Genomic DNA, 25438 nt, shown 5'->3' on the forward strand with positions numbered 1-25438 from the left:
GTACAACATCAGACATACTGAAGAAAAATTCCAAACCAAATCCAAAAAACGGTCCAAAACAGCATATGCCAAAGCCAAAGATGAAATACTTCACCAAAAACAATCCTCAGCAAAGCAAGCAAGAATTCCATGCAGGAGGAACCAACAACGATGTTGTCGGTACCGGCGACAGAGAAAATCTGGTTAGAAAACGGGAATGGTTCCTAGTCCCGCCACCCAGCGGCGGGAGAGGGTGATCACCTGACATACCTGTAGCGTGTGCCGCGAGGTTTGAATTCTGTTGGGACGTCAGAGACATTAGGTAAGTATATATCTGCCGGGGAAGTTGCATGTACAAAAATAAATGTTAAAACATCAGAAAAGCAGTTGAAAGTACTGCACAGTACTATTCTTAAATAGTACAGAAAACTTTCTTGTCAATCAACTAAACCAATGTCTACATTTCAAGACTATTCTTTTAATGCTCCCCTCATGCCATGCTGAAGTATACTACAGGTAATTTTACGAAAATGAGGACATGCAGATATCAATTTGATGACTGCGATGAAAGGTGGGCAGAGGGTTGAAGTGATGATGGCCCCATAGGAAATGGCTGATGGATGACCAAAATGTTGATGGAAGTTTTGAGCAATTTACCATTATGTCATGAAGTTCTCCAATGCAGTACATACTTGCAATTAGCATCTACAAAACCTATATAGATTGCTATTACATTTACATTTAAGCACTAAACCCCTTGAAAATTGCACAAAATTAAAAAAAATGGATTGCTTTTTCACATTCAGTATTTACATAGGAGTCTAAATTACTTAAAAGCTTTAAAAACACTTACCAACACTCTTCTCCTATCATGATCTTCTTCCACCAGCGAGTCCATTTCTTCTAATATATAATAGTTATGCTTTACGACTATTCCATCATCATACAAGTACTCATCTACTGGCATGCAAAATTCTAATATTGATACAGTAACTTCAACTATCCTTTTTGCTAGTCCATAAAATACTTGTGAACAGCAATCTTTGGGCTCATTCACAGGCCCACATTTTATAGGGCGTTCTATCTTACGAATGAGAGGAATTTTGAATGTCGTACCACCATTTATTCCCTCCCAACTTTCTTTTAAACCAAGAAAAGGAAAAATTTGAGCCTGAACATAAGTTTCCTCATCTCTACTTGGCGTACCACAGGTCAATTTCGTACTCTGATACTGCATTACTGTTTCATCAGCCAGCACTGGAACAAAGGTACCAGATGATACAACTGATTCAGGCGTGCTGCTTTCTGATGGCAAATTCTTGCCTGGGGAAAGATATACTGATGGTACAAAGCTTTCTGGTGTGGGACCTGGGTAATGAGTACTACTCTCTGAAGACTGGCTTGAAGAGGATGCTGCATACTCAAGATTTGAGCTAATACTTTCTGAAAAATGGCTTGAAGAGGATGCTGTACACACTACTGCATAACTTGTTGATGCTGTAGTACCATCAGCAATAATTTCAGATTTTGAAACTTCTTGCAAAGTTTGACTTTCATAGGAAGAAGTGCCCTTTGAAGAGCAGCTTTGGGATTTTACCCCCTTTTGTGAAATTCCACTTCTTTTGCAAATTTTCTCTTTCTGCTTCTCAGTCTGTGATGATACCTGACCAGGTTTGGCAACAGATTTTAAAGGCTTTGAATCATAACTTGATGTGGCTGATCGAATTTTTGAAGAGGCTCTAACATCAGTAGTTTTAATTTTTTCAGCCTTTCCTATTCTAGGAAAAACTCCTTTCGAACAACTCTCTCTTGTCACAGACCCTTTTTGTGTTAAGGCTGGTAATTTATCGGCCATTGAAGACCTTTCTGATACCATACCCTTCCGGGTGGCAACTACAGTTGATCCAGTACTTTGCGAGGACACTGGGGAACCTTTCTGTGAAGATAAACAAGCAGCATGTCTGTGAAAGGATGGCCTAGTTGGGAGAGATGCTCTCCGTGATGCCCTCGTTGGGACAGCACCTCTTTGAGAGGATACACCAGTTGGCACAACACCTCTTTGTGAAGCAGCCATAGTTGGTGCAGCACCTCTCTGTGAGGAAGTCCCAGCTGGAGCAGTACCTCTCTGCGTATCAATTCCAGAACCTTTTGAGAGGAGTGCACCTGAAGCAGTACCTCGATTTGAAGAGATAGTAACAGTAGCAGGTCGATGGGAAGGTGGTGCACTTGTAACAGGAACTTTACATGGTGGCATACTTCTCCGAGATGGAATCACTGAAGCACCAGGTCTTTTGCTTTTGGTGGAAAGTGATTCTGCAACACCTGCCAAATATCCTTCAGCTGGCTGAACAACTTTCTGGGGTTTTTTCAATGTTTTGCCTCTGGATGATACCTCTAAGGGAACCCCTTTTGGATATACTCTTGAAGACTGTAACTCACTCCTTGTAGATGATTTTCGTGAGCATTGCTTGGTTGAAGATTTAGTTACTTCTTGTGCATCCACAGAAGGTATTTTTAGCGACTGACTACTCATTACACAAACATTAGTAGTAGAATGGCTGGGATATGTTTCACAATCTGCCGGATTAGTGCTGTGGGCTACGTCAGACTCGGTTAAGGATGGTCTAGAACTTAAGGGTATCTCATCGACATTTACAGGGATCATAGGCAAAGCTGTATCTGGAGGAAGACTGAGAACTGGTTCAACAGTTTCTGAGAAAGGAGTAACAACACTATCTTTGCATGTAACAGTAGCATCACAGACATCTGGTGTGGGGCTATGAGATAAAGAGCCCTCTGTATGTGTGGAACCTTCACAGACATCTGGTGTGGGGCTATGAGATAAAGAGCCCTCAGCATGTGTGGAACCTTCACCATCACTTTTTGTTCTTCTCTCTCTTGATGACTCTTTTCCTGGGGATTTTACTTTTGATGACATGATGCTCTGCAAATAAATAACAAATAATCGAACTGCTAACAACAAGTATGCTTAAATTACTTATATTAAACCTAAGTGGGGTACTGTATTTCAATTCATGTTACATGAAAGTCTCTTGTTGTTCATCTCTGAATTCTACTATCATGTGAGATCACAGTGGAAAACCAATTTTGGGATAGGAGAAAACAAATTTAATACATGGATGTATTCTAACATCCTCATGATATTTCTGCCAGGGATGTATTCTAACAATCATATTTCTGCAAGCTCTTATTCTTATTAAGGTAGGTTTACTGAACATCTTCCAAGTGACAACTTAGGTGAGGTTAGGTTAGACGGAAACTTTTACTATTTATTTGAACTTACATTGCCCTAAGCTAAATAAGCTAGAGGAATCTAAATGGGGCTTGGCCACCCTTGGCCAAATGAGGATGTTGCACCGTTGGGTTGCGATCTTATATTCTATTTGGCATTTTTTACTTTACAATAACCTAATTCTTAATATACGTACAGTTTTTTGCATTGTTCGTATGTCTCCACCTTAATTTTCTTTATATGAAAGTCAACCTAAAATCTATCACAGATTTCCTGAACGATGTAAGAAAGGGTGTATACAATGCAGTCCACAGGCAAGATGCAAGAATAAATTTACTGAAATATTATGAGAAATTACCGTCTTTTACTTTTTTATCCATTTATTGTAAAGGGGCAGGTACTAAATACAGTGCCCCTTGAGCTTTTCTGTAGAATAACCTTACATTCATTCATGTGAGAGTTTAGTCACTTAAAAATGATATTTTTATATAAAAAAAAATTTTATATATACAAATACTTGCCAAGTAATTACATTGCTAAGTTTAACTTGCTGGTAGTTTAAAAAATTTGAAAATCACGGTAGCGCTAGGATAGGTGTAAGTACTATAGGCATTACTCCACCCACTTTCAGGGCAGGAGAGGAACAACTCCCGCAAGTAGTCAACTGTTTCTGCGTTTTCTCAACTGTTTCTATCTTTTCCCATATGGTGGAGAAGGGAGGGCTCTGATTACAATTACTTGGTAAACTATGCTCAGTGGTACCTCGAGATATGAAAGGCTCAACTTACGTAAAACTCGAGATACGAAAGCTAACACAAAAAATTTAACGGCTATACATACGAAAAGTTTTCAAGATACAAAAGGTTTCTGTAAAGTTCGAGATTCGCCCGAACCACCGATAACAATTTTGAAACTCGTGTGCCGGCAACTGAGTAGACTCGCCACCATCCTCCTGCTCTCCCATTGGTTCCTGATGCTAGTCACTGCCATGAGATCCTTCTCTCCTATTGGTCAGCATCCCTCCCATGATGCATCTACGTAGCGGAGTGCTTCTTCGGCCACTCAGTACCAGCATCGTTATTGTAAGCACGCGGTATTCATTCGGTCTAACGATTTAGTTTATTAACGTAAATTCGTTAGTGATTTCGCTGCAGTATACGTACGTACTTTATCGTGTTGTGTGAAAACTTTACTCTACTTAAACGTAAATTACGTACAGTATAACGTAGTCATGGGTCCCAAGAAAGCTGAAATTCACGGAAAGAAGCGAATGCTCTCTTTGGAGACAAAGATGGAGATTATCAAGAAGTATGAAGCTGGTATGCGATTGAGTGTGATCGCCAAGGAATACGGCCGAAATCCGTTAACGATAGGCACCATCCTTAAGCAGAAGGATGTTATCAAAGCAGCTACACCTTCCAAGGGCATCACTATTTTGTCCAGCAAGAGGACCCACGTGCACGACAAGATGGAACAGCTGCTTCTTATCTGGATAAAAGACAAAGAAATCGCTGGCGATACGATAACGGAGACGGCAATCTCCCACAAGACCAGCGCTATTTTCGGCAATTTGATTGCCCAGGCGGAAGACGACGGAGAAGGGACATCAACGCCAACCCCAGACTTCAAGGCTTCGCATGGGTGGTTCGAAAAATTCCGTAAACGGACTGGTATCCATTCGGTGGTGCGGCATGGGGAGGCTGCCAGTTCAGACACGAAAGCAGCCGAAGCCTTTAAAAAGACGTTCGACGAGATGATGACCAAGGAAGGCTATTGTGATGAGACTGGTCTTTTTTGGAAAAAAATGCCTCGTCGGATGTACATCATGGAGAAAGAGAAGAAGCTACCCGGGCATAAGTCTATGAAAGACAGGCTTACGCTTGCACTTTCTTCAAACGCCAGTGGGGATTGCAAGGTGAAGCCCCTACTGGTGTATTATTCAGAGACTCCTCAAGCCTTCAAGGCCCACAAAGTGCTTAAGGAGAAGCTTCCAGTGATGTGGAGGGCTAATGCGAAAGCCTGGGTAACGAGGCTTTTGTTCACGGAGTGGGTAAATCTGTGTTTCGGCCCGACCATGAAGAAATTCTTGGAAGAGAAGCGCCTCCCTCTGAAATGTCTGCTGGTGTTGGACAATGCCCCTCCCCACCCTCCTGGCCTCGAGGAAGATATCCTAGCGGAGTATTCCTTCATCAGATTCTTTATCTTCCGCCTAACACCACCCCTCTCCTCCAGCCCATGGACCAGCAAGTGATATCAAACTTTAAGAAGCTGTATATGAAACATCTTTTCAAGAGATGTTTCGACATCACCGATACCACAAACCTCACCTTGCGTCAATTTTGGAAGGAGCATTTCGACATCGTCATATGAATACGACTCATCGACCAAGCTTGGCAGGAGGTTTCGAGGCGAACCTTGAATTCCTCGTGGAGGAAACTCTGGCCTGATGCCGTATCCGCCTGAGACTTCGAGGGATTCGACGTGGGCGAAGCTGGTGCTGCAGATTCAGAAACGGTTGACGATCCTGAAACTGTTTTGCAACCAGATCTTGACGAGATCATTGCACTCGGCAAGTCCATGGGGCTGGTCGTTGACGAGGACGACATCAACGATCTTCTCGAGGAGCACCAAGAGCAGCTTACGACGGATGACCTGAAGGAGTTGGAGGCCATGCAACATAACGTCGTTCAAGAGGAGTTCTCTAGCAGCGGCGAGGAGGAGGAGGACAACCCTATGACAATGGCAGAAATTAAGGATGTTCTAGTCACTTTTCATAAAGTGCAATCGTTTGTAGAAAAAAAAAACACCCTGAAAAGGCTCACACAGGTCATATGCTTGCGCAGTTCGATGACGTTTGCCAGAGTCGTTTCAGGAACATTGTGAAAAGTAGGCCGAAGCAATCTTCCTTGGATAGTTATTTTTTAAAGAGGCCTTTAGTATTAGCAGGAGTAAAAAGGAAGAACCAAGTGATACTAAAAAACAGAAAGTTGAAAGTGGTGATAAAGTTGAAATTTTGTAAAAAAAAAAAAAAAAAAAAAAAAAACTAAAGTAGTAAAAAAAATTAAAAAAAATAAATAAAAATAAATTTTTTTTTTTTTTATAATTTTAGTTTTTTGTAAAGTTAAGTGTTACAGTTTTGTTAATGTGTTTCGTAAATTTTAGTTTAGTTTTCCTTACATTTTTTTATGTGTTTCGTAAAGTTAAGTGTACGTACGTACGTATCTGCCGTTTGCCGTCCTCCTCTGTCGCCACTTTCGGAGATAGCCTCACTCGAAAGGTAAGCTTCCACATTTTACTACATACGTACAGTATTTCTTGTATACCATGTACTACACTAATACACTTTATTTACAGGTAATTAGCAGTACGTTATTAATTTAGGTATTGAATGGTCCAAATTGTTGTAGTATTTCATTGTTTATAGGTCAATTTAGCTTTATTATGAAATTTACTGGGGTGTTTTTGGAGGGCTTGGAACGGATTAGCCATTTTACATGTAAAATGTGGTCCAAGATACGAAAACCTTATGATACGAAAGGCGCCTTGGAACGGATTAATTTCGTATCTCGAGGTACCACTGTATATATAAAATGTTTTATCATAATGTCATTTTTATATGTAACTTACCAAGTACAGTACTTACATTGCTGAATCCCAAATTGACCCAGAGGTGGGATGGCTAGATTCTACTCCAAACACTATTAATGATAATGACTTAGAAAATAAAAAGTAATATTATTAAACCATGCTTCTTGTTTCTTATCTGATAAGAGAACTGCTGCAGGTAGTTGCTGCTTCTGGTTGGTGCTCCTCTTATCTATGTAGGGTGTGGCTAGTTGGCCAGATTCACCTCTACAACATTAGGGCTTTGTAGCAAGAGATGAACCCAGTGACTACAAAGCATGCATGTAGTCAGTTGCCTCTGACCTGGGATAGACTGACTTAATGACCAGAAAAAACAACGTAAATGACCTACACTGCAACAATATAAAAAAATCACTTAACATTAAAAATAAGATTGGAGGGCACTCCGAGCACTATATGTGCCCCCAGGCTCCCTTGAACCCAACACCTAATATCAAGAAGATATAAAGAGATAGGAAGAAAGGCTTCCTACGCTTCCTGACCCAACACCCTGCCAGTTATGGACAAAGGCGCTAAAACACTACAATTATTGAATAACACTTCTACGTCTTTCAGATAATGAGTTGTCAAAAACTGATCTACAATTCCAATATGTGTCTGAGAAGGACAACAATGTGGCGACTGATCTGATTTCACGAGCTTTAGCTCTTAATGATGTCAAGTCCTCCGCTCCAACTTCCGCATGGGCTTCATTTATCAGATCTTTAAGAAAAAACGCTAGTCCATTCCTAGACATGGCAGGGATCAGTTTTTGACAAAGAACTGAGAAGATTCTAAGGACCTCTAATCCTTTTTTGTCTGTCCAAATAAAATTTTAGTGCTCTCCCTGGGCAAAGTCCTCTCCTCTTCCTCTGTGCCCAATGTTTCCGTCAAACTTTTGATATTAAATGAATGAGGTTAGGGCTTGATAGGGTTTTCATTTCTGACCAAAAAGCACAGGGTAAAAGCACATACGGTATCTCCTTGTGCAAAACCCACTTTCTTGTCAATGGCATGCCTGTAGATGGTGACAGGTTCTTAGTTGTCCTTAAATACAGGAGGAAGTCTGCAACATCCTTTACAGGCATCGTAGAAGCTGAGACATCATGTCTTTTAAACAAAGTTGTAAAGATTGCCCACTTGATCTGATAGACCTTGTCAGAAGTCAAGCACTTGTGCTTTCCAACTGCATCAGAGTTTTCTTGAAACTCACTTTATCAGAAAAGTTTCCTGATAGCCTGTAACCTGTCAGAGCCAAAGTGGACAATCCTTGGTGGAAAAGGTTGAAATGGGGCTGTTCGAGCAGACTTACTCAATGTGGTAACAGCCTCAGAAGGTCTGTCTCTAACAATAGGAGGTCTGGAAGCCATTCCTGTCAGAATAGGGCCCACTAAGATCCTTGTGATATTCAAATGATTCTTGAACTTGTTGATCACCTCTCATTCCATGTAAAATGGTGGAAACATGTAGAGGTCCATATTCAACCAATCCCGCAACATGACATTTGTCACCCCAAACAAGAGGGTCTGAGACTGGTGACTGGAAATTTGGAGGCGATAATCTTTTGATGATGCAAACAGATCTACAAGTGGTCTCCCTCAAAGATTCCAAAGATCCTTTCACACTTGAAGATGAAGAGTCCATTCTGTGGGGAGTACCTGCTTGCAACGGCTCAACCCATCCACAAGGATGTTGAGTCTGCCCTGGATAAACCTGGTTACCAACTTGGTCTTCTTCTTGTCCAACAATGAAGATGGGTTCTCGCTCCTTCGTGAAGGGAGAACAAATATGCCCCTCCTTATTGCTTTATACATGTAAGGTCTGTGGAGTTGTCAGAGTGTACCGTCACTACTTGGTCATAGACTAACAATACAAATGCTGTAGACTCGCACATATGGCTGTTATCTCTTTCAGACTGATCTGCTGGTGTGTCTGTTCTTCGGAACATTGTCCTGAAACTTCTTGGTTTCCTAAAAGGACTCTCCAACCTTGGTCAGGTGCACATGTATAAAAGTCTAGGTTGGGGCTCGATGGAGACAGACTTCCCTTGAGAAAGTCTGCTTATTATATCCACTAAAGGATATCCTCTTTTATTAATTGTGATATTAGGAAAACAAATCTATCTGGGTCAGTTTTCCTGTCCCAGCTGGCACCCAATTACAATTGAAGAGTTCTCATGTGTAGCCTCCTAAAATGGACACACTGTTCCATTGAAACTAAGCTTCCGGGAAGACCCATCCACTGATTTGCTATGCAGTTTTGACATGCAAGAAATTAAGTGATTTTCTTCAGGCAAGACTGTTCTAAAAGTTGGCGTGAATTCCTAATTCTTGTCTCAGATGAATCGTCTCTGTAATGCACGCCATGCACCTCTTCTCCGGCTGCAAATAAATTAACCAGTTGTGTAAGCTGTAGCCATTTTGCAAGTGGAGCAAGAACTTGTGTAAATACTTGTGAAGCGGTTGAAAGGCTAAAGCATAATGCTCAAAATTCGTACATATACTCTTCGTTGAAACAACGCGTAGATACGCATTTCCTCAACTTCTGATGAAGGGGGATGTGGAAGTAGGCATCCTGCATGTCTATGAATGCCATCCAGTTGCCCCTCTGAATTTGTCTCAATCATGAACATCCTCTTTTCTACAAAGAAATTCAGGGCGTTCACATCCAACACCGGACTCTATCCCCCTGATGCTTCAGAGACCATAAGTAGATGGTCGTAGAAACTGTCTGACCTAATGTCTTTTACTTCCTCGATGGCTGTCTTGTTGAGGGATAAGACCACTTCATCCACCAGTGTAAAAAAACCTCTTGGAGCCTACAGAGTAGGTAGTCAACACAAGGAGCCTGTTCACCAATGGAGGACTTTCTCTGAAAGGAATAGAGTAACCCTCCTTGAGCACTGACAGTATCCACCCCTCCTCTCCCCTTTTGCTGCACTCCTTCCAAAAATGCAGAAATCTCACTTCTACAGGCACGAGGGCACAATCCTCTCATTCGGGTAGCAGTTTAGTCGATGGCTTTTAAAAGAAAAAGTACTCATTGTCAAACTAGAGAAGAGGTGTTGGTGGTTGAGAGATTATAAAAGTACTAACTTCTGCGAAGAAGTGACATTCTTTATCATAAAAGAGCAACAGAGCTCTCTCTTTTTCAGGATACCTAAGGCATGCCAACAACATCTGGTGTTCTCAGGCAGTCACCTATCCAATTACTGACCAGACCCAACATTGCTACACACTTTGCTGATCAGACGAGCAGTGCTGCTTTCAATGTGGTATGGCCATTGGCTAGAGTGATGCCAACTCTCAAGATCATCCCTTATTCCCTTATCTGCACATGCATGGATGTTCAGCCAATCAATTGCTGTGTATTCAGGTATTAAGGAATGGCATAGTTAATTTTCTGAGCCAATGCGCCCACCAAGCAACTCTAAATCTCAATAACCCTGAAGAGGTTTTTAAGAAAATTATCAATCGCCTTAGGGGAGAAATGTCACTTTGACTGCTTACATTGAGAACCAACCTGCATGAAGAGTCTATTAGACAATAAGTCTAATACTTCTACCGCTCAAGACAGGAAGGGGATAGCTAAATGAAGAATTCCCCTTTTCTTTTCTCACCTAGCCTACTATCCAATTCGCCAAGAGCCTTTCTCGCCGAAGGATAAAGTATTATTTTCAGTAGCCTGTCGTCTGCAGACCTAAAACATCATCCTCTTCCGAATACATGGGTGACAGCAATGAACTCCTAGGGTCCCATTTTAGAAGAGGGGCCTTTCTTGAGCACACTCAAAATATCAGATACGTAACTGACACTGAATCAGTAATAATGAATGATCCACGAATAACCAAAGAATAATTGGCACCACTCGCTTGGTATCCGGGGCATGGCACATTTCGCCTATCTTCACTGTAGTTGGGGGCTCATATACTGGCGAGTACTGATAAACTAGAGCCTCAGGCATCCCTGGGTGCTCTGGAGCCATAGGGCACTCTTCCCCTCCCCAGAGAAGAAGAGGAACATGTCGCGGAAGAACACCCTGGCTCTAGCACAGGTTGTTCCTGAGAGAAAAATGTTCTGAGGAGTCTCAAAAACTACATGAAGGTTTCCTGACTTGCTAAATCTATTACAAAGCACTGGGGATAGAGGAGACTGTGTTGGAAAACGGCCTCTTCATTGGCCATGATTTGTCACTAAAGTGCCACTGCCACCTTTTCTCAGGACTGTAGCCCTCAGAACTCGGGGACAGCCTGTGCACTTTCTTTTGGATGCCTTTCCAATGGGTATCTTTCATCATAACCTGGGATACTACAATAGGTCCCACTGAGGGGACAACTGTCCGTGGCAGCCCGCACTGACCTACCTACGGCTTCTGGTATTACTGCTCCCAGATGTATGGGAGTACGCCAGTGGCCTTTGCCTAGGATTGTTGGCGGGATGAACAGCTGCCTCCTCCACTGCCCTAAAAACACATTCTAGTCCTTATCCCAAGGGATAGGCAACGAACCTTTTACACACAATTTTCAATTCGAGGCTGGCAATGGGGTCAGGATCAGAAGCGGGGGGGCTGGGTAAAGTACGTGGTTGATTAATTAGAGGACTTGGAACAGGTGGCAAAGCGGGGGCAGACATAGAAATATTAGGATCACCTCCAGGAGACTTCTCAGAATGATCTTAAGTATTAATTTTAGTCTTGGTCTCAGCTCTAGAGACCACCTTACGCTTTCTATCTCTGTCTACATAATTTGATTAAGTGAGACCTCAAAATCTTCCAAGTCTCCATGTACAATTTGGCTCTGGACCAACATTGCAAGTCTTGTCTATTGAACATTCGTGTCCTCTACAGTCAATGCACAAGGTGTGTGAATCCCACTTTTCTTTTGTCAAATGTGGTATTACAGCCTTTCTTCTAATACCTTACACTAATCTTTCTAGTGTCAGACATTGTAATAAAAAAAAAAAGTAACTGTCTTCAAAATCAAATTTGGCAATTTGTCATAATAGTTAAATTCTCTAACAGAGAACTCACTCAAAAAACCACACAGATTTAGGCTACCAGTACTTCACCAAACCAATCTAAAGGAAAAGTCGACGAAAATAAAATCCAAGCTCACAACTGAACTACAGTCGAGGTCTGGCAGGAAACAAATGACTACGTACTTGCTGGAGCTTTCCTTCTCTTACCCCGGAAGTGGTGAGGCAAATACTTTTACCTACACCTACACTAGCTCTACTGCGAATTTCACATTTTTAAATCTGCCGGCGAGTGAAACTTGAGCTATGTAATTACTTAGTAAGTTACATATATAAAAATACTGGAGTCTCTTAAATCCTAATATGGGGGACCACAGACGGAAAGCAATGTTTTGTGTGGGAGGAAAATACAACTGAGTAAAATAAAAAGGTGTATTCTGATAACCCATTATATTCTCAAGCAAGTTTCAATTCTGATTAAGGTAATTTTTCCGGAATAAAACTTTATCAACGTGCCTGACATTGCCAGAAAACTCAAGAGGAATTTCTTTTAAAGATATGACATAACTTATGACGTCATTAACTTGTCTCTTTCTCTATAAATAATTGGCTATTTGTGAAAAAGTCTCAACCTCTGGCAACAATGAAATACAACCAATACTCATTGTTTACACTTTGTAGTAGTGGTAGTTGTAGCAGTAGTAGTACATAGGATTTATGCCATGAGGTCTAGTACTAGAATCCTTGAGGAAAAGGGTTTCCACAAGTAAATCTGAAATATTATAATTATAATCAATGGGACCTATAGAGGTATTTCAGTTATGTATTATAACCCACACCATTTTTTTTTTTTGCTTTCGGCAAAGCAAGTTTCAATGTTGTTTCGCAAGTTATATTTTACTAAGAAATCAATAACTATTGCTTTATAGAGCATATATAATTATCTTTCTGAACTTTGTGGAAGTCAACAAATGACGAAAACTTGGTAGCCTTGGATGTCCGGGTGTATTCCTTACCCAAAAAAGGGCCCTATTATTCATTTACCTGTTCAAACTCACATAGGGTTTGCCACGGGCCTCCTCACTTCTAAACAATTGTGCAAGTCTAATCACAAAAGCTGTCCTGCAACCACGGGGACAATGGCTTATCATAGCCACCATTCTTGAAGCCTTGACAAGGTATGAATGTTCATTTAGAATTTCAGAGACAGCCGTTTGTCGTCATCACCTTGTGGGAGGAGTCGGGACGTCATATGTTTGCGTCACCTATAACTTTGAACCTATACATTAGTGTGTTACACCAATGTCTTCCGATGCTTTATTTTACTCCTATGAATATGCTTTTTTTTCTGATATAAGTAATAAAGAATGCTGCCAAAAATTTGTTAGGGATGTAAAGTATACTATGGCCAAGTAATATCTTTGTCAAATGCACAGAAAAAAAGTTATTCTGGAAACACCAGGACAAAGGCTCTGAATCTCATAGTAGGCAATAACTCCGCAAGGACTGCAAGGAACGTTCCCACGAATACTACAGCCACTAGGGATTGGGGTGTCAAATGTATTTCGCCATGTTTAGTACTAGCCTCTGGGCCTTAATTACAATCGACCTCCTACAAATAAAGGTAAATTCTTAATGAGCAATCCAAATACAGGCTGTTCCCGGATTACGACGGGTTCAGCTTACAATTTTCCGAAGTTAAGGCGCTTTTCAATTATATTCATTAGAAATTATTTCCAGGGTTACGACGCCTACAGCGCTGATCTGGCAGAAGAAATATGACACCAAAAATGCAAAATAATCAATATTTGAAGTTTTTTGTTATGAAAAATGCAATAAGAATGCAGTTTACACAGTTTTTAACGCTTTGGGCATTAAAAATGGAATTTTCATTAGCAAAATGAAATTTTATTGTATACTTACCGAACAATTATACAGCCGTGATTTCCACGAGCGGCAGGAGACTAAATTCAAATTTGGCGCGTAGGCGTCGCCAACACTGGTGGTGATGACGTCATCTCCCTCCACTCATGGGAGAACCAGGTACAACTGCCCAGGTGAATCCAATTCTTTCTGCCCGTCCGTCCACCTATGGGGAGGAGGGTGGGTATAAACATAATTGTTCGGTAAGTATACAATAAAATTTCATTTTACTAATGAAAATTCCATTTTTATTGTAGTGTCTTACCGAACAATTATACAGCTGATTACACATTGATGGGAAGGTGGGATTCAGTGGACTACTAGTATCTCTAAATGAGTTACATTTATGACAATACAGGCAGTCCCTGGGTTACGACGGCTTCGGGTTACGACGTTCCGAGGTTATGACGCTTTTTCTTAAATATTCATTGAAAAATCCGCCCTGGGTTACGACGTTTGTTCCGAGGTTACGACGCTGACGCTTCCGACGCCCCGAGTTAACGACGCTTTTAAAAAACGCATACTATGATAAAAATCCTTTATAGTTTAGCACAGTATATTAATAAAAATAAGTTTCTGGTTAGATTACAACAAAAATTTTGAGGTTATGATGATTTTCGACACTTTTTGATATCGTTTTTAATGTTTTTTTAGTGATGCCTCATATGCGGAACTAGTTTCCGAGCGAATGAATACTAGCTTGCGATGTGCAAAGTTTATAACAGTCCAAAAGCGCAAATAATGAAAAAATTATTGCTTATTTCCAGTACGTAATAATAACAAAACTAAGTTTCTGGTTAGATTACAACGCAAATTCCAAGGTTACGATGGTTTTTATATGCTTTTTAACGATACCTCATACGCAGAACTAGATTCTGAGCGGAGGGCGCATAAATTAATTTACGCTATTAAACTGTATGGTAACCATAGTCAAGGATAAAGGGACGCATTCTCAAACAGTATACATATCCTTTAATACAAAACAGCAAAATATCATTGAAACATTATTTCACTTAAAGAATCCATTTATACTCTACTTAGATTTGGATATAAAAACCATAGTTTCTCTCTCTCTCTCTCTCTCTCTCTCTCTCTCTCTCTCTCTCTCTCTCTCTCTCTCTCTCGTATTTTCCGACGAAAATAATCACTAATTAGTGTATTTTGATGTTTATTTTCATGACTAAATACATTTTTATATTACAAAAATTATTTACTAATTTTCAAATATTAATTTTGATTAATACTGTATTAGTAAGTTTAATAAGTTGAAATGATATCACATAATAAAAATAATAATTTCTCTCTCTCTCTCTCTCTCTCTCTCTCTCTCTCTCTCTCTCTCTCTCTCTCTCTCTCTACTACAAAGATGTATGTTTTTTTTGTATGATAAATAAATGATTTACTATTTTCAAATATTAATATTAATTCATACAGCAATAATATCAATTCATTAAAGAAAATACCATAGTGAATTAGTAAGATTTTAGCTTATATATTTAAAAAATTATGGAAGAATGAAGGAAATCCCAGTCTTCTTTCTCTTACTCCAGGTACTAAAACTGTCAAGATATATCAAGTTCTGTGACAGGAGGGGGAAGAGCTGCCTTGTTGCCATCAAGTGCTCATGAAATTCCCCCCCCCCCCTCTCTCTCTCTCTCTCTCTCATTTACGGAGACTCGAGATTTTTTTATGTACTTGTACTATTTGTTTTTAATACTTTCAATAATAATAATAATAATAATAATAATAATAATAATAATAATAACTGTAATTACAAAATTCATATGTGATAGTATTTTAAAGAAATACAATACTAATCTATCCATGTCACTTTTAATTAAGGTTAACTCTCTCTCTCTCTCTCTCTCTCTCTCTCTCTCTCTCTCTCTCTCTCCTCTCTCTCTCTCTCTCTCGCCACACAAGATAATGTCATAGTGGTAACTCTCTCCCTCTCTTTCGCTGGAAGCGTTATAAGTATTTTTTGAGAGAACAGAGAAAGATAAACTCTCTTCTCTCTCTCTCTCTCTCTTCTCTCTCTCTCTCTACCGAGATGAAAGAATTTTTATGGTACGTACTAGTATGTAAAATGTTTATTGATAATTTCAGTTATTTAATAATAATAATAATAATAATAATAATAATAATAATAAAACTAATTACAAAATTCATAATGGTCGTATTTTAAAGAGATGAAAATGACCTTTCCATTTCACTTGTAAGGATAATTCCTCTTTCTTACCGAGATGAGAGAATTTTTATGGTAGATGCACGTGTTTATTATATTTTCAAATAATAATAATAATAATAATAATAATAATAATAATAATAATAATAATAATAATAATAATAATAGAAGTAGTAATAATATGATAACTAATTTCAAAAGAAAATTCTTCCCTTCGTCTTTTTCTGTATCAATTTCCCTACCTCATAACTCCAGTGACACTGGAGTTGGGAAAGTAACAATGCCATACAATGGTCAACGAATTTAATGGTTTTATGTAATCTCTCTCTTCTCTCTCTCTCTCCTCTTCTCTCTCCCTCTCCTCTCTCTCTCTCTCTCGCTCTCTCTACTCTCTGCTCTCTCTCTCCTCCTCTCTCTCTCTCTTGTATTTTAATGAAAATATGCAGTAATTTGTGAATACACAGTGTTGCACATGAAAAAAGTAAATTAGTGATAATTTTAGAGATACGGCCCTAAGAAAAATTGCAAATTAGTGAAATTTTCCCTGTGGACATGTTTTCAACAACGTCGTTCCGGCTTACGACGATTTTCGGCTTACGACGCGTCTCAAGAACGGAAACCCCGTCGTAACCCGGGAACTGTCTGTACCAGTAAACATTCAAGGTGTCTGTTGTACCTTACCTTGTAAGAGAGCTACAGCAGACTGTTACTGCCTCTGGTTGGTGCTCTTCTTACTATTGTAGAGGCCTTGGTATCTGACCAATGGTAGCCTCTACAGGAGTGGAATCCTTCCGTAGTTCAAGCGAGTCAAGGCTGACTGACGGAGGATAGTAACAACAAAGATTGCCCTTGCCCTGGGCTAAGACCAGTAATTCAATCATACAAAACATTTGTCACCAACACCAGATTTAAAAACATATATACCCAACCTTTATTAAAAATCTGACCTAACAGACTGGTGGGTATCCCAGGTACTCAGTACCCCCAGCTTCCCTTGAAATCAACGACCTATTTCAAGGCGAAAAGTTAGCATAGAGGCGACGACCCCTGTGCCGTTTCTCCCAACACCATGCCAGAAACTGCAACCGGACCCAACATTCTGCAATTCTCGAAAACCGTTTCTATCTCTTTGAGATAATGGCTCGCAAAAACTGAATCCGATCTCCAGAACGTATTCTGAAGAATCGTAGATAAAGATAAATTCTTTCTAAATGCTAAAGAAGTAGCAACTGCTCTAACTTTGTGAGCTTTAACTTGCAGAACGGAAAGATTTTCGTTCTTGGACTGTAAGTGGGCTTCCCTGATAAGCTCTCTAATAAAGAACGATATAGCATTCTTAGAAAGAGGACGCGAGGGATTTTGAACCGAGGTCCAGAGCTTAGACGATTGGCCTCTAATCTCTTTAGTGGCAATAAGATACTGCTTAATTGCCCTGACTGGACATAAGAACCTTTCTTCCTCCTCATGTCCTACCAAATCAGATAAGTTTCTAACCAGAAAACTCCTAGGCCAAGGATTAGACGGATTCTCATTTTTGGCTAGAAAAGTTAAAGAGACCGAAAATACAGCATTCCCTTGAGAGAAACAGACACTTTTGTCTATAGCGTGCAATTCGCTGACACGCTTTGCAGAAGCTAGGGCAAAAAGAGTCTTCTTAGTCAAGTTCCTAAGTGAAGCCGACTTCAAAAGTTCAAACGGTGGACCCATGAGGAACTTAAGCACTACATCTAAGTTCCAAGCCACTGTATCTTGAGGGAACTTAGTGGTTTCAAAAGACCTAATGAGGTTCGACAGATCCGAGTTGGAGGAAATATCCAAACCCCGGTGTCGAAAAACCGAAGAAAGCCTAGCTCTATATCTGCTATTTCTGTTAAAAAGGTCGCAGAAGTAGAGACTTTAGCGCCTCTACACCACTCTCTGAAGATTCTCCACTTCCCTTGATAGAGTTTGTTAGAAGACTCTCTCCTACAACGAGTGATAGCTTCTGCAGCTCTTCTTGAAAACCCTTTCGCTCTGACAAAATTCTGGACAGTCTGAACCCTGTCAGAGCTAGAGCGGACAGGTTTTGGTGGTACCTCTTGAAGTGAGGTTGTTTGAGAAGCCACTTCTCTGGAGGAAGAAGTCTGGGGAAGTCTACCAACAACTGGAGAAGGTCTGGGAACCACTCTTTCCTGGGCCAAAAGGGAGCGATTAGAGTCAGTGTTACATTGTTGTGTGACATGAACTTGTTCAGTACCTCTCTTATTAGTCCGAACGGAGGGAATGCATAAGCGTCCAGACCCGACCAATCCAACAGCATTGCGTCTACCGACCAAGCTAGAGGGTCTGGAACTGGAGAACAAAATAGAGGAAAACGGTTGTTCCTTGATGTCGCAAACAGGTCTATGGAAGGTCGTCCCCAAAGGAGCCAAAGTCTCTGACAAATCTTGTCGTCCAAAGTCCACTCCAGAGGTAACACTTGCTGTTGACGACTTAGCTCGTCCGCCAGGACGTTCATCTTTCCCGGAACAAATCTCGGAACTAGCAGAACATTTGCCTCGTTTGTCCACAGGAGGAGATCCTTGGCTACTTCGTACAGAGTGAAAGACTGAGTCCCCCCCTGTTTCCGCATGTATGAGAGCGCCGTGGAGTTGTCGGAATGCACTGCCACTATCTGTCCTTCTACTAAGTTCCGAAACTGTCTCAGCCCCAGGAAAATTGCTAGAAGTTCCTTTACATTTATGTGGAACTTTTTCTCCTTCGCTGACCAAGCTCCTGAAGCACGGTGATTCCCCAGCAGGGCTCCCCAACCTGTGTCCGACGCGTCGGAAAAGAACTGTAGGTTCGGGAGGATGGGTCGTAAATCTAACCCTTCTTCCAATCTTGCCCGAGACAGCCACCACCTTAGATCTTCTTTTATTTGGTTTGTGACAGGAAAGGTAATCGAGTCCGGTTGCGTCTTCCTGCACCAAGAAGCTCTCAGGAAGAACTGCAGAGGTCTTCCTAACTTCACGAATTTCTTCACCGAAGTCAACTTGCCCAGGAGTCTCATCCACTGGTTGGCAGAACTTATCTCTTTGTCCAAGAACTCTTGAACTGTCTCCAGGCAGCCTTGGATCCTCTTCAGGGACAGAAAAGCCCAAAAAACTTGAGCATTCAGAGTCATTCCCAAATAGAGGATGCTCTGCGAAGGTACAAACAGAGACTTCCGTTTGCTGACCAGAATTCCTAACTTTCTGGCAAGAGCCAGAGTTGTTCCTAGGTCCTTCATGCACCGACTCTCCGACTCTGACCGAAGAAGCCAATCGTCCAGATAGAGGGAGATTCTTATTCCTAAGATGTGAAGCCAGCTGCCTATCGGGGACAGAACCCTGGTGAATACTTGAGGAGCGGTCGCCAGTCTGAAGCAAAGCGCCCGAAACTGAAACACCTTGCCTTCGAACATGAACCTCAGGTACTTCCGAGATTCGCGATGTATCGGAATGTGAAAATAAGCATCTTGCATGTCCAGAGAAACCATCCAATCGCCGTCTGATGGACTCCAGAACCGACCGAGTGGTCTCCATATGAAATTTTGTCTTCTGGACATGCAAGTTCAAGGCGCTCACATCCAACACAGGCCTCCAGCACCCTGATGACTTGGGAACTACAAAAAGGCGATTGTAAAACCCCGGAGGAAATTCCCCCTCTATCTGCTCTATAGCCTCTTTAAGAATAAGCGCTTCCACTTCCGCGGCTAGCGCCAGAAATTTGTCTGAGCCCGGAGAGTATGCCCGGAATGGAATTGGCACAGGTGAGAGCGAGGGAGGTGAAACAAGAGGAATACGGTAGCCGAACTTGAGTACTTGAACTACCCAGGCTTCTGCTCCTCTGTTTTCCCATTCCTCCCAAAACATCCCCAGCCTGCCTCCCACTGGTGCATGAAGAACCGAGCTTTCACTTCGAAGGTTTGTTGCCCTTAGCCGAGGTCTTTGACCGAGGTCGCAAATTCAACTTCGGCCGAAAGAACCGCTCGGGTTTTCTCCCTCGAAAGGGCGCCTGGGACAGAGGGGAAATGGAAGGAACAGCCGCTGAAGGAGCTTTAGGTCTCTTAGTAGACTGTGCTAGCAAATCAGAAGTCGATTTCTTATCTAGAGAAGACGAAATTGACGACACTACATAGTCTGGAAAGAGGTTATCTTTCACAAAAGGAACAAACAAAAGAGCAGACTTCTGTTGAGAAGTGACCCCTTTAGAAGCAAAGGAGCACCAAAGTTGCCTTTTCTTAAGGGTACCAAAGGCGATGAGCGAAGCTAACTCATCACATCCATCCCTAATGGAGTTGTCCGCACAGGACAGAACACCAATCCAATCCTCTGCTAAGTCCTGTGAAAGAGAAGGACAGCCTTCGATCTTGGCCGCTAAAGCGCCAATATTCCAATCAAGAAAGCTAAATATTTCCAAAAGTTTAAATTGGTTCTTTACAACGTGGTCTAACTCAGGAGCTGTAAAAGAAAACTTTCGCTGCGGCGAAAGCAGGTCTCCTAGAGGAGTCAATTAAACTGGAGAAGTCTCCCTGGAAGGAGGCAAAAACTCCCAGAGAAGGAGCTTCCCCAGTTACGTAAAACCTATACCTCTTACGAAGCAACTTAAGAGGGAGGGTAAGCAAAAAGAGCCTTCCCTAAGTCTCTTTTCATAGACATCCATTTCTCCATCTCTTTCAACGAATGTCTAACCACTTTAGAAAGAACAAGTTTCGGGAGGAGAGGGTCCGAAGTTTTCCTCCTCATCAAAAAAGTCGAAGTTGGGGAGCGCGGATCGGCTTTCTCAAAATAATCTGGATAAGAAACCAGAAGATACCTAAGGAGACGTGAATAACACGAAAGGTGCTGTGAATGCTCCTCCTCTCCGTCTTCCTCATTCTCCGATACCGTCGAAGAAGTAGACGGAACTACCACAGGATCTGAAGGCTTCGAACTACCCTTGGACTCATTCATCCAGTTAACATCTCTAACTACTTGCGCAAAGGCGCCAAAGAAGAATCAATAACAGGTAAAGAAGGCTTGGAAGAGACTAAATTCTCTTCAGGAGGAAGAATAACTACTTACGCCTGGCTTGGAGCAGCCGAAATTCGAGGCGAAACAGGCGCAGCAGGCGAAAAAGCTACTAAGGAAACACCCTTAGATCGGCAAGGTGACGATACTACAGCGCCAAAGCCACGATCTCTACTAGTAGATGGAGCCGAAAAAGGAACAGCTTGAGGCGAAGAACAAGCCACTAACGGCCGAGGCGCAACACTACTCTTAGGCTCCTTATACCGCTTGACTGGAGGAGGCGAAGAATTGGCGCCTGAACGCCTCTTTAAGGGACGCGAAACGGACGAATCTCGCCAAGTGCGGCGCACGACCAGAGACGAATCACTTGAATCAGTCGAAAGGTGTCTAACCACAACGCCTTTCCAATGCTTACTCGAGTCCTGTTGAGGCGCAACAGGTCCAACAAGAGAGGCGCCTGTCTGTGGGCAACTCCCGATCGCCTCCCTTGGACTTCCGGTATGTCTTCTCCCCAGTGCAGGGGAGCTGGACAGTGACCTTTGTCTAGGAGATGTGTCAGGACAGACAGACGCACCCTCAACTACACTCTTACCTGAAACTGCTTTCTCCAAAAATATCTTAACCAAATTACCCAGTTGCATAACCGTATTCACTAGTACCGAAAATTTCTGATCGAACCTCGATTCCAGACTGGCAATGGTGTCGGAATAAACTACACGAGAAGCCGGAGAAGGGGGGTTAGTAGGAGGAATAGGAGGTGTAGTTAAAGGAGACATAACAATTTGAGTAGAAACAGAAGGAACAGATGCATTGCAAGAAGAGGCAGAAGAAGCTGCGTTAAGCTTTCTTTCCCTAAGCGCTGCTTTCCTGATTCTGTCTTTCTCTAATTTCTCCAAGTATGAACTAAAAAACTTCCATTGGGATTCAGTCCAATCACTACACTCATTACATGTTCGATCTGCTGAACAAACCTGTCCCCTACACTTAACACATTTAGTGCGAGAATCATACTCTAATTTGGATAATCTAGTTTTACATCCTGAGATGCAAAACCTAACTCCCGACGGACTAGAATCCGACATGGCAATGCCTAAATATGCAAATTAACAACAACGCCAAAGAAGAGTACTTCACCAATTCCAAAGATCAAATCCACTAGAAAACAGTGAAGCAAAGTCATCCAACCGCACCGACCACCGATGTTCACCGGACGCCGGCAGGAAAAGAATTGAATTGACCTGGGCAGTTGTACCTGGTTCTCCCACGAGTGGAGGGAGATGACATCATCACCATCAGTGTTGGCAACGCCTACACACCAAATTTGAATTTAGTCTCCTGCCTCTCGTGGAAATCATGGCTGTATAATTGTTCTGTAAGAAACTACAATAAAAGTAAAGTTTTCTTAGGATTTTTGATGATGTTCCGGCTTACAACGATTTTCGGCATACAATACGTCTCAAGAATGGAACCCCCGTCATAACCCAGGGACTGCCTGTACTACAAGTAACTTTAATTACCAAAGAAATACCCAAAGCAAAGTTATTACCTAGATCTTCCCTGATTAATGCAAAGATTACTTAATGTTGTTAAAGTGACACCATGCACCTACCTAAGTTATGTTTGAGGATGGGAAGGGTAAAGGAAGCTTTCTTAACCAGATAAGGACGTGGTGTCATAGGTTGGTTAGGTTAGTCACAACCTCATTAACTTTAAGTGTTAAAAGACCCAAAAAATCCACTTTCCAATTATGGTCTCCCAAAATAGTAGGAAATAAAGGGGTCCTACATCTCTAAAGCTAATTCACAACCAAAATGTCAAACATTCAAAGAACAAAGGAAAACATGAAAATCATATTTTCAACTAAAGAATGCAATTATAATTAATTTATCTAAATTTACAGTGCTCCTGGGTAGAAGGTCTCCCCACCCAAAAAATCCTAGTTCCCACTGTGGTCCACCATGATTGTAGGATACTAAATGCTAAGAGGGGTGGGTGGGGAAGGGGGGGGGCTCAGTATCTCGGACTTGCTACCATAAATCAAGTAAATTGTTCAAAACAAATACTAAAACACAGAAAACTAATTTTCAACTTCATACTAATAGCCTAATACCTGGTCATGCATTACGCATTACCCTTTCGGTTAATGTCTAGGAGAGGGCCGCATGAAGATATCAGTGATATTCAATGTATTTTTACTAGAATGTGTAGGAATGTATGTAAGTAGTGGTATACGAGTGAGATAATTTAGTGAAATTCAATAACAGTCGAAATATCGACGATCAAACTCACGCTACTCTTGTCTCCTCCCAGAATTTTTCTAAGTCTGTTGTTATTGTTGACTGTCTTGTTTTTAGCTCAAATGAGCCCTGTAACTACTATAATCCGCAGACAAACTAGTCCACTATGACGTCTTACATGTTTGGCCAATCACAGTTTCATTTTCTTACACCTCATCAACTTTGGCCAATGGCGCGGGTGTTTGAAAATTTTCTCAGCGCGACAATACATTATCTTACCCAGGCTTTTCAGTTTGTTCTTAGACATGGAGGCCGTAGCAAGCACTTCATCTCATATTGCACAAGAAGTTGAAATTCCAGCTTCTTGTCCTGACTGTTTCCTAAGTTACAGTGAATTTGTTTTAGCTTATTCGGGGAATATTGAAAAACTAGTGGATTCGTCGGGTACCTGGCCACTTCCTACTTTAAGTTGCATGTCAGGGAACCATGCAATGGCTTCACGTTTTCCTCAAAGCAGCAGCACATCTTTATCAACCAACAGTTTAAGGTAAGCTTCATTAATTTATAGAGTATATTATAATGGTGGTAGTATAACGATGTATACAGCAGTACCATCACTTTGGATTTGGTTTGATGGATGTGTTAGGTAGTGGCCTTAAGGGGGGGTCACAGGGGGGGGCAGAGCCCCCCCCCCACTAGGCCTAGGTAGGGGTACAGGGCCCTAGGTTAGGTTAGGTGGTTGTATTAGGTTCGGTAGTGCCCCGAAAATCACTTTTCTCCTCCTCCCCCCACCAAAAAACCCCGCTTCCCACTGGGTTCCCCCATAATTGAAGTAGTAGGTTTATGCTTAGATTTTGTGTGTAAGAGTAACTCTTAGTTTCTTTTTTATTCATTTCCTCATGTTTATGCGATGTGCAACACCAATCTAGTAGTTTTTTGCCGTTTTTCGTCGTTAATACTTGAAAAACGGGTGCGGCCTTCTCCTGGACATTTACCACACTTTCTCCTGCAGTTTGAGGAGGCTACTTCACACAAGCTGTTGGAGCCAATTAAGGGATTTTGACGAAGGGAAAATCTATTTCTGGGCAACGACCTGTGTCGCCCTGTGAAATGGTTCCTTTGATACTATTTCTTAGGTATAAATATTGCTATTCATCCTAGAGAAAAAAGAAACAATATAATGCCAAGATAAATGGCTCGCTCACCTCTAATAGAAGTGTCGGTATAGTAAAGGAGCGAGTGGAATCACTACCAGATGTCCCTTGCCATTTAGCTTCTTCCTTCGACAAAACCCCCAACTACGGAGGAGCCGTACGCTACAGCTCCCGGTACCCTCTACTACTACCGTGAGCGCCTCCGACGCCTGTGACGTCATTCCTGAAGACAGCCTCCAAGCTTGGGGTAAGCTGGGCGAGGACAATCCAACTACAGGGTGGAGTTTCACAGGGCGACACAGGTCGTTGCCCAGAAATAGATTTTTCCTTCGTCAAAATCCCTTTTCTGGGCTTAACCTGTGTCGCCCTGTGAAATAGTACCAGAAAATGCTAAAACACCAAACTTGAGGGACAGTACAGATAATAAGAAGGTAAAAACAAACACCTGTAAGGTTAATAGTATAATGATCAACTTAAATTACAGTCTTACAATTAAAAGTTAATGGAATGAACCCTTAAACATGGGTTAGAACTTAAAATTAATTAGCCTACCAAACAAGCAAAATATATACAGGGTAGGCATAAGACAGGATAACAAGTTGACTTATACATAAACAATGGAACTGAATCCCAGACAAGAATGATGAACATAACAGCAATACTCAAGGTAACACAAATACATAGAGGCGACTAAACTAAGTAAGGGTGCAATGGGGCAGGCAGAAGGGAGGGCTACAAGAAAGTTATAAGAATTATTAAGAGTCAGGAGAAACTGTGTTTCCAGCTGCCACTGCTGGAAATTTGAGGGCTTCCAAGGGTTTTAGGTAGTGTCGTTTGAAGACTGTCGGAGATTTCCAGCCTGTATATTTCTTAAGATAGTCAAAATTCATATGTTGGAAATAGTTAATTGATGTGGCCACTGCCCTAACATCGTGGGCCCGAGGAAAGGACTCTGGGTTGGCCTGTTTAATGAAGTATAAAATTTGTTGCCTGATCCCTTTAGGGAGATTGTACCACCTTCCTTCCTAATAAACAATGGACCTGAAGATTTCAGAGTTGTTCTACCTAGGTAGGCTCTTAATGAGTTGACAGGACAAA

General features: G+C 41.5%; 1 protein-coding gene across 6 annotated transcripts in view; it reads right to left on the reverse strand.

The window, feature by feature from the left end:
• LOC135222901 (serine-rich adhesin for platelets-like) overlaps positions 1–25438 on the reverse strand; it is a 156821-nt gene that overhangs the window by 102057 nt on the left and 29326 nt on the right. For 5 of the 6 annotated variants that reach the window (XM_064261288.1, XM_064261289.1, XM_064261292.1 and 2 more), the window contains exon 2: positions 833–2923. In XM_064261288.1, coding sequence (XP_064117358.1) covers positions 833–2917 — 2085 coding nt within the window. In that variant the 5' untranslated portion in view covers positions 2918–2923. Of the gene's footprint in view, positions 1–832; positions 2924–13752; positions 13897–25438 lie in introns of those variants that run through there. The other variant, XM_064261290.1, reaches the window with a different exon arrangement.

The sequence above is a fragment of the Macrobrachium nipponense genome, chromosome 8 (genome assembly GCF_015104395.2).
Source record: "Macrobrachium nipponense isolate FS-2020 chromosome 8, ASM1510439v2, whole genome shotgun sequence".
In the NCBI taxonomy this organism is placed as follows: Eukaryota; Metazoa; Arthropoda; class Malacostraca; order Decapoda; family Palaemonidae; genus Macrobrachium; species Macrobrachium nipponense.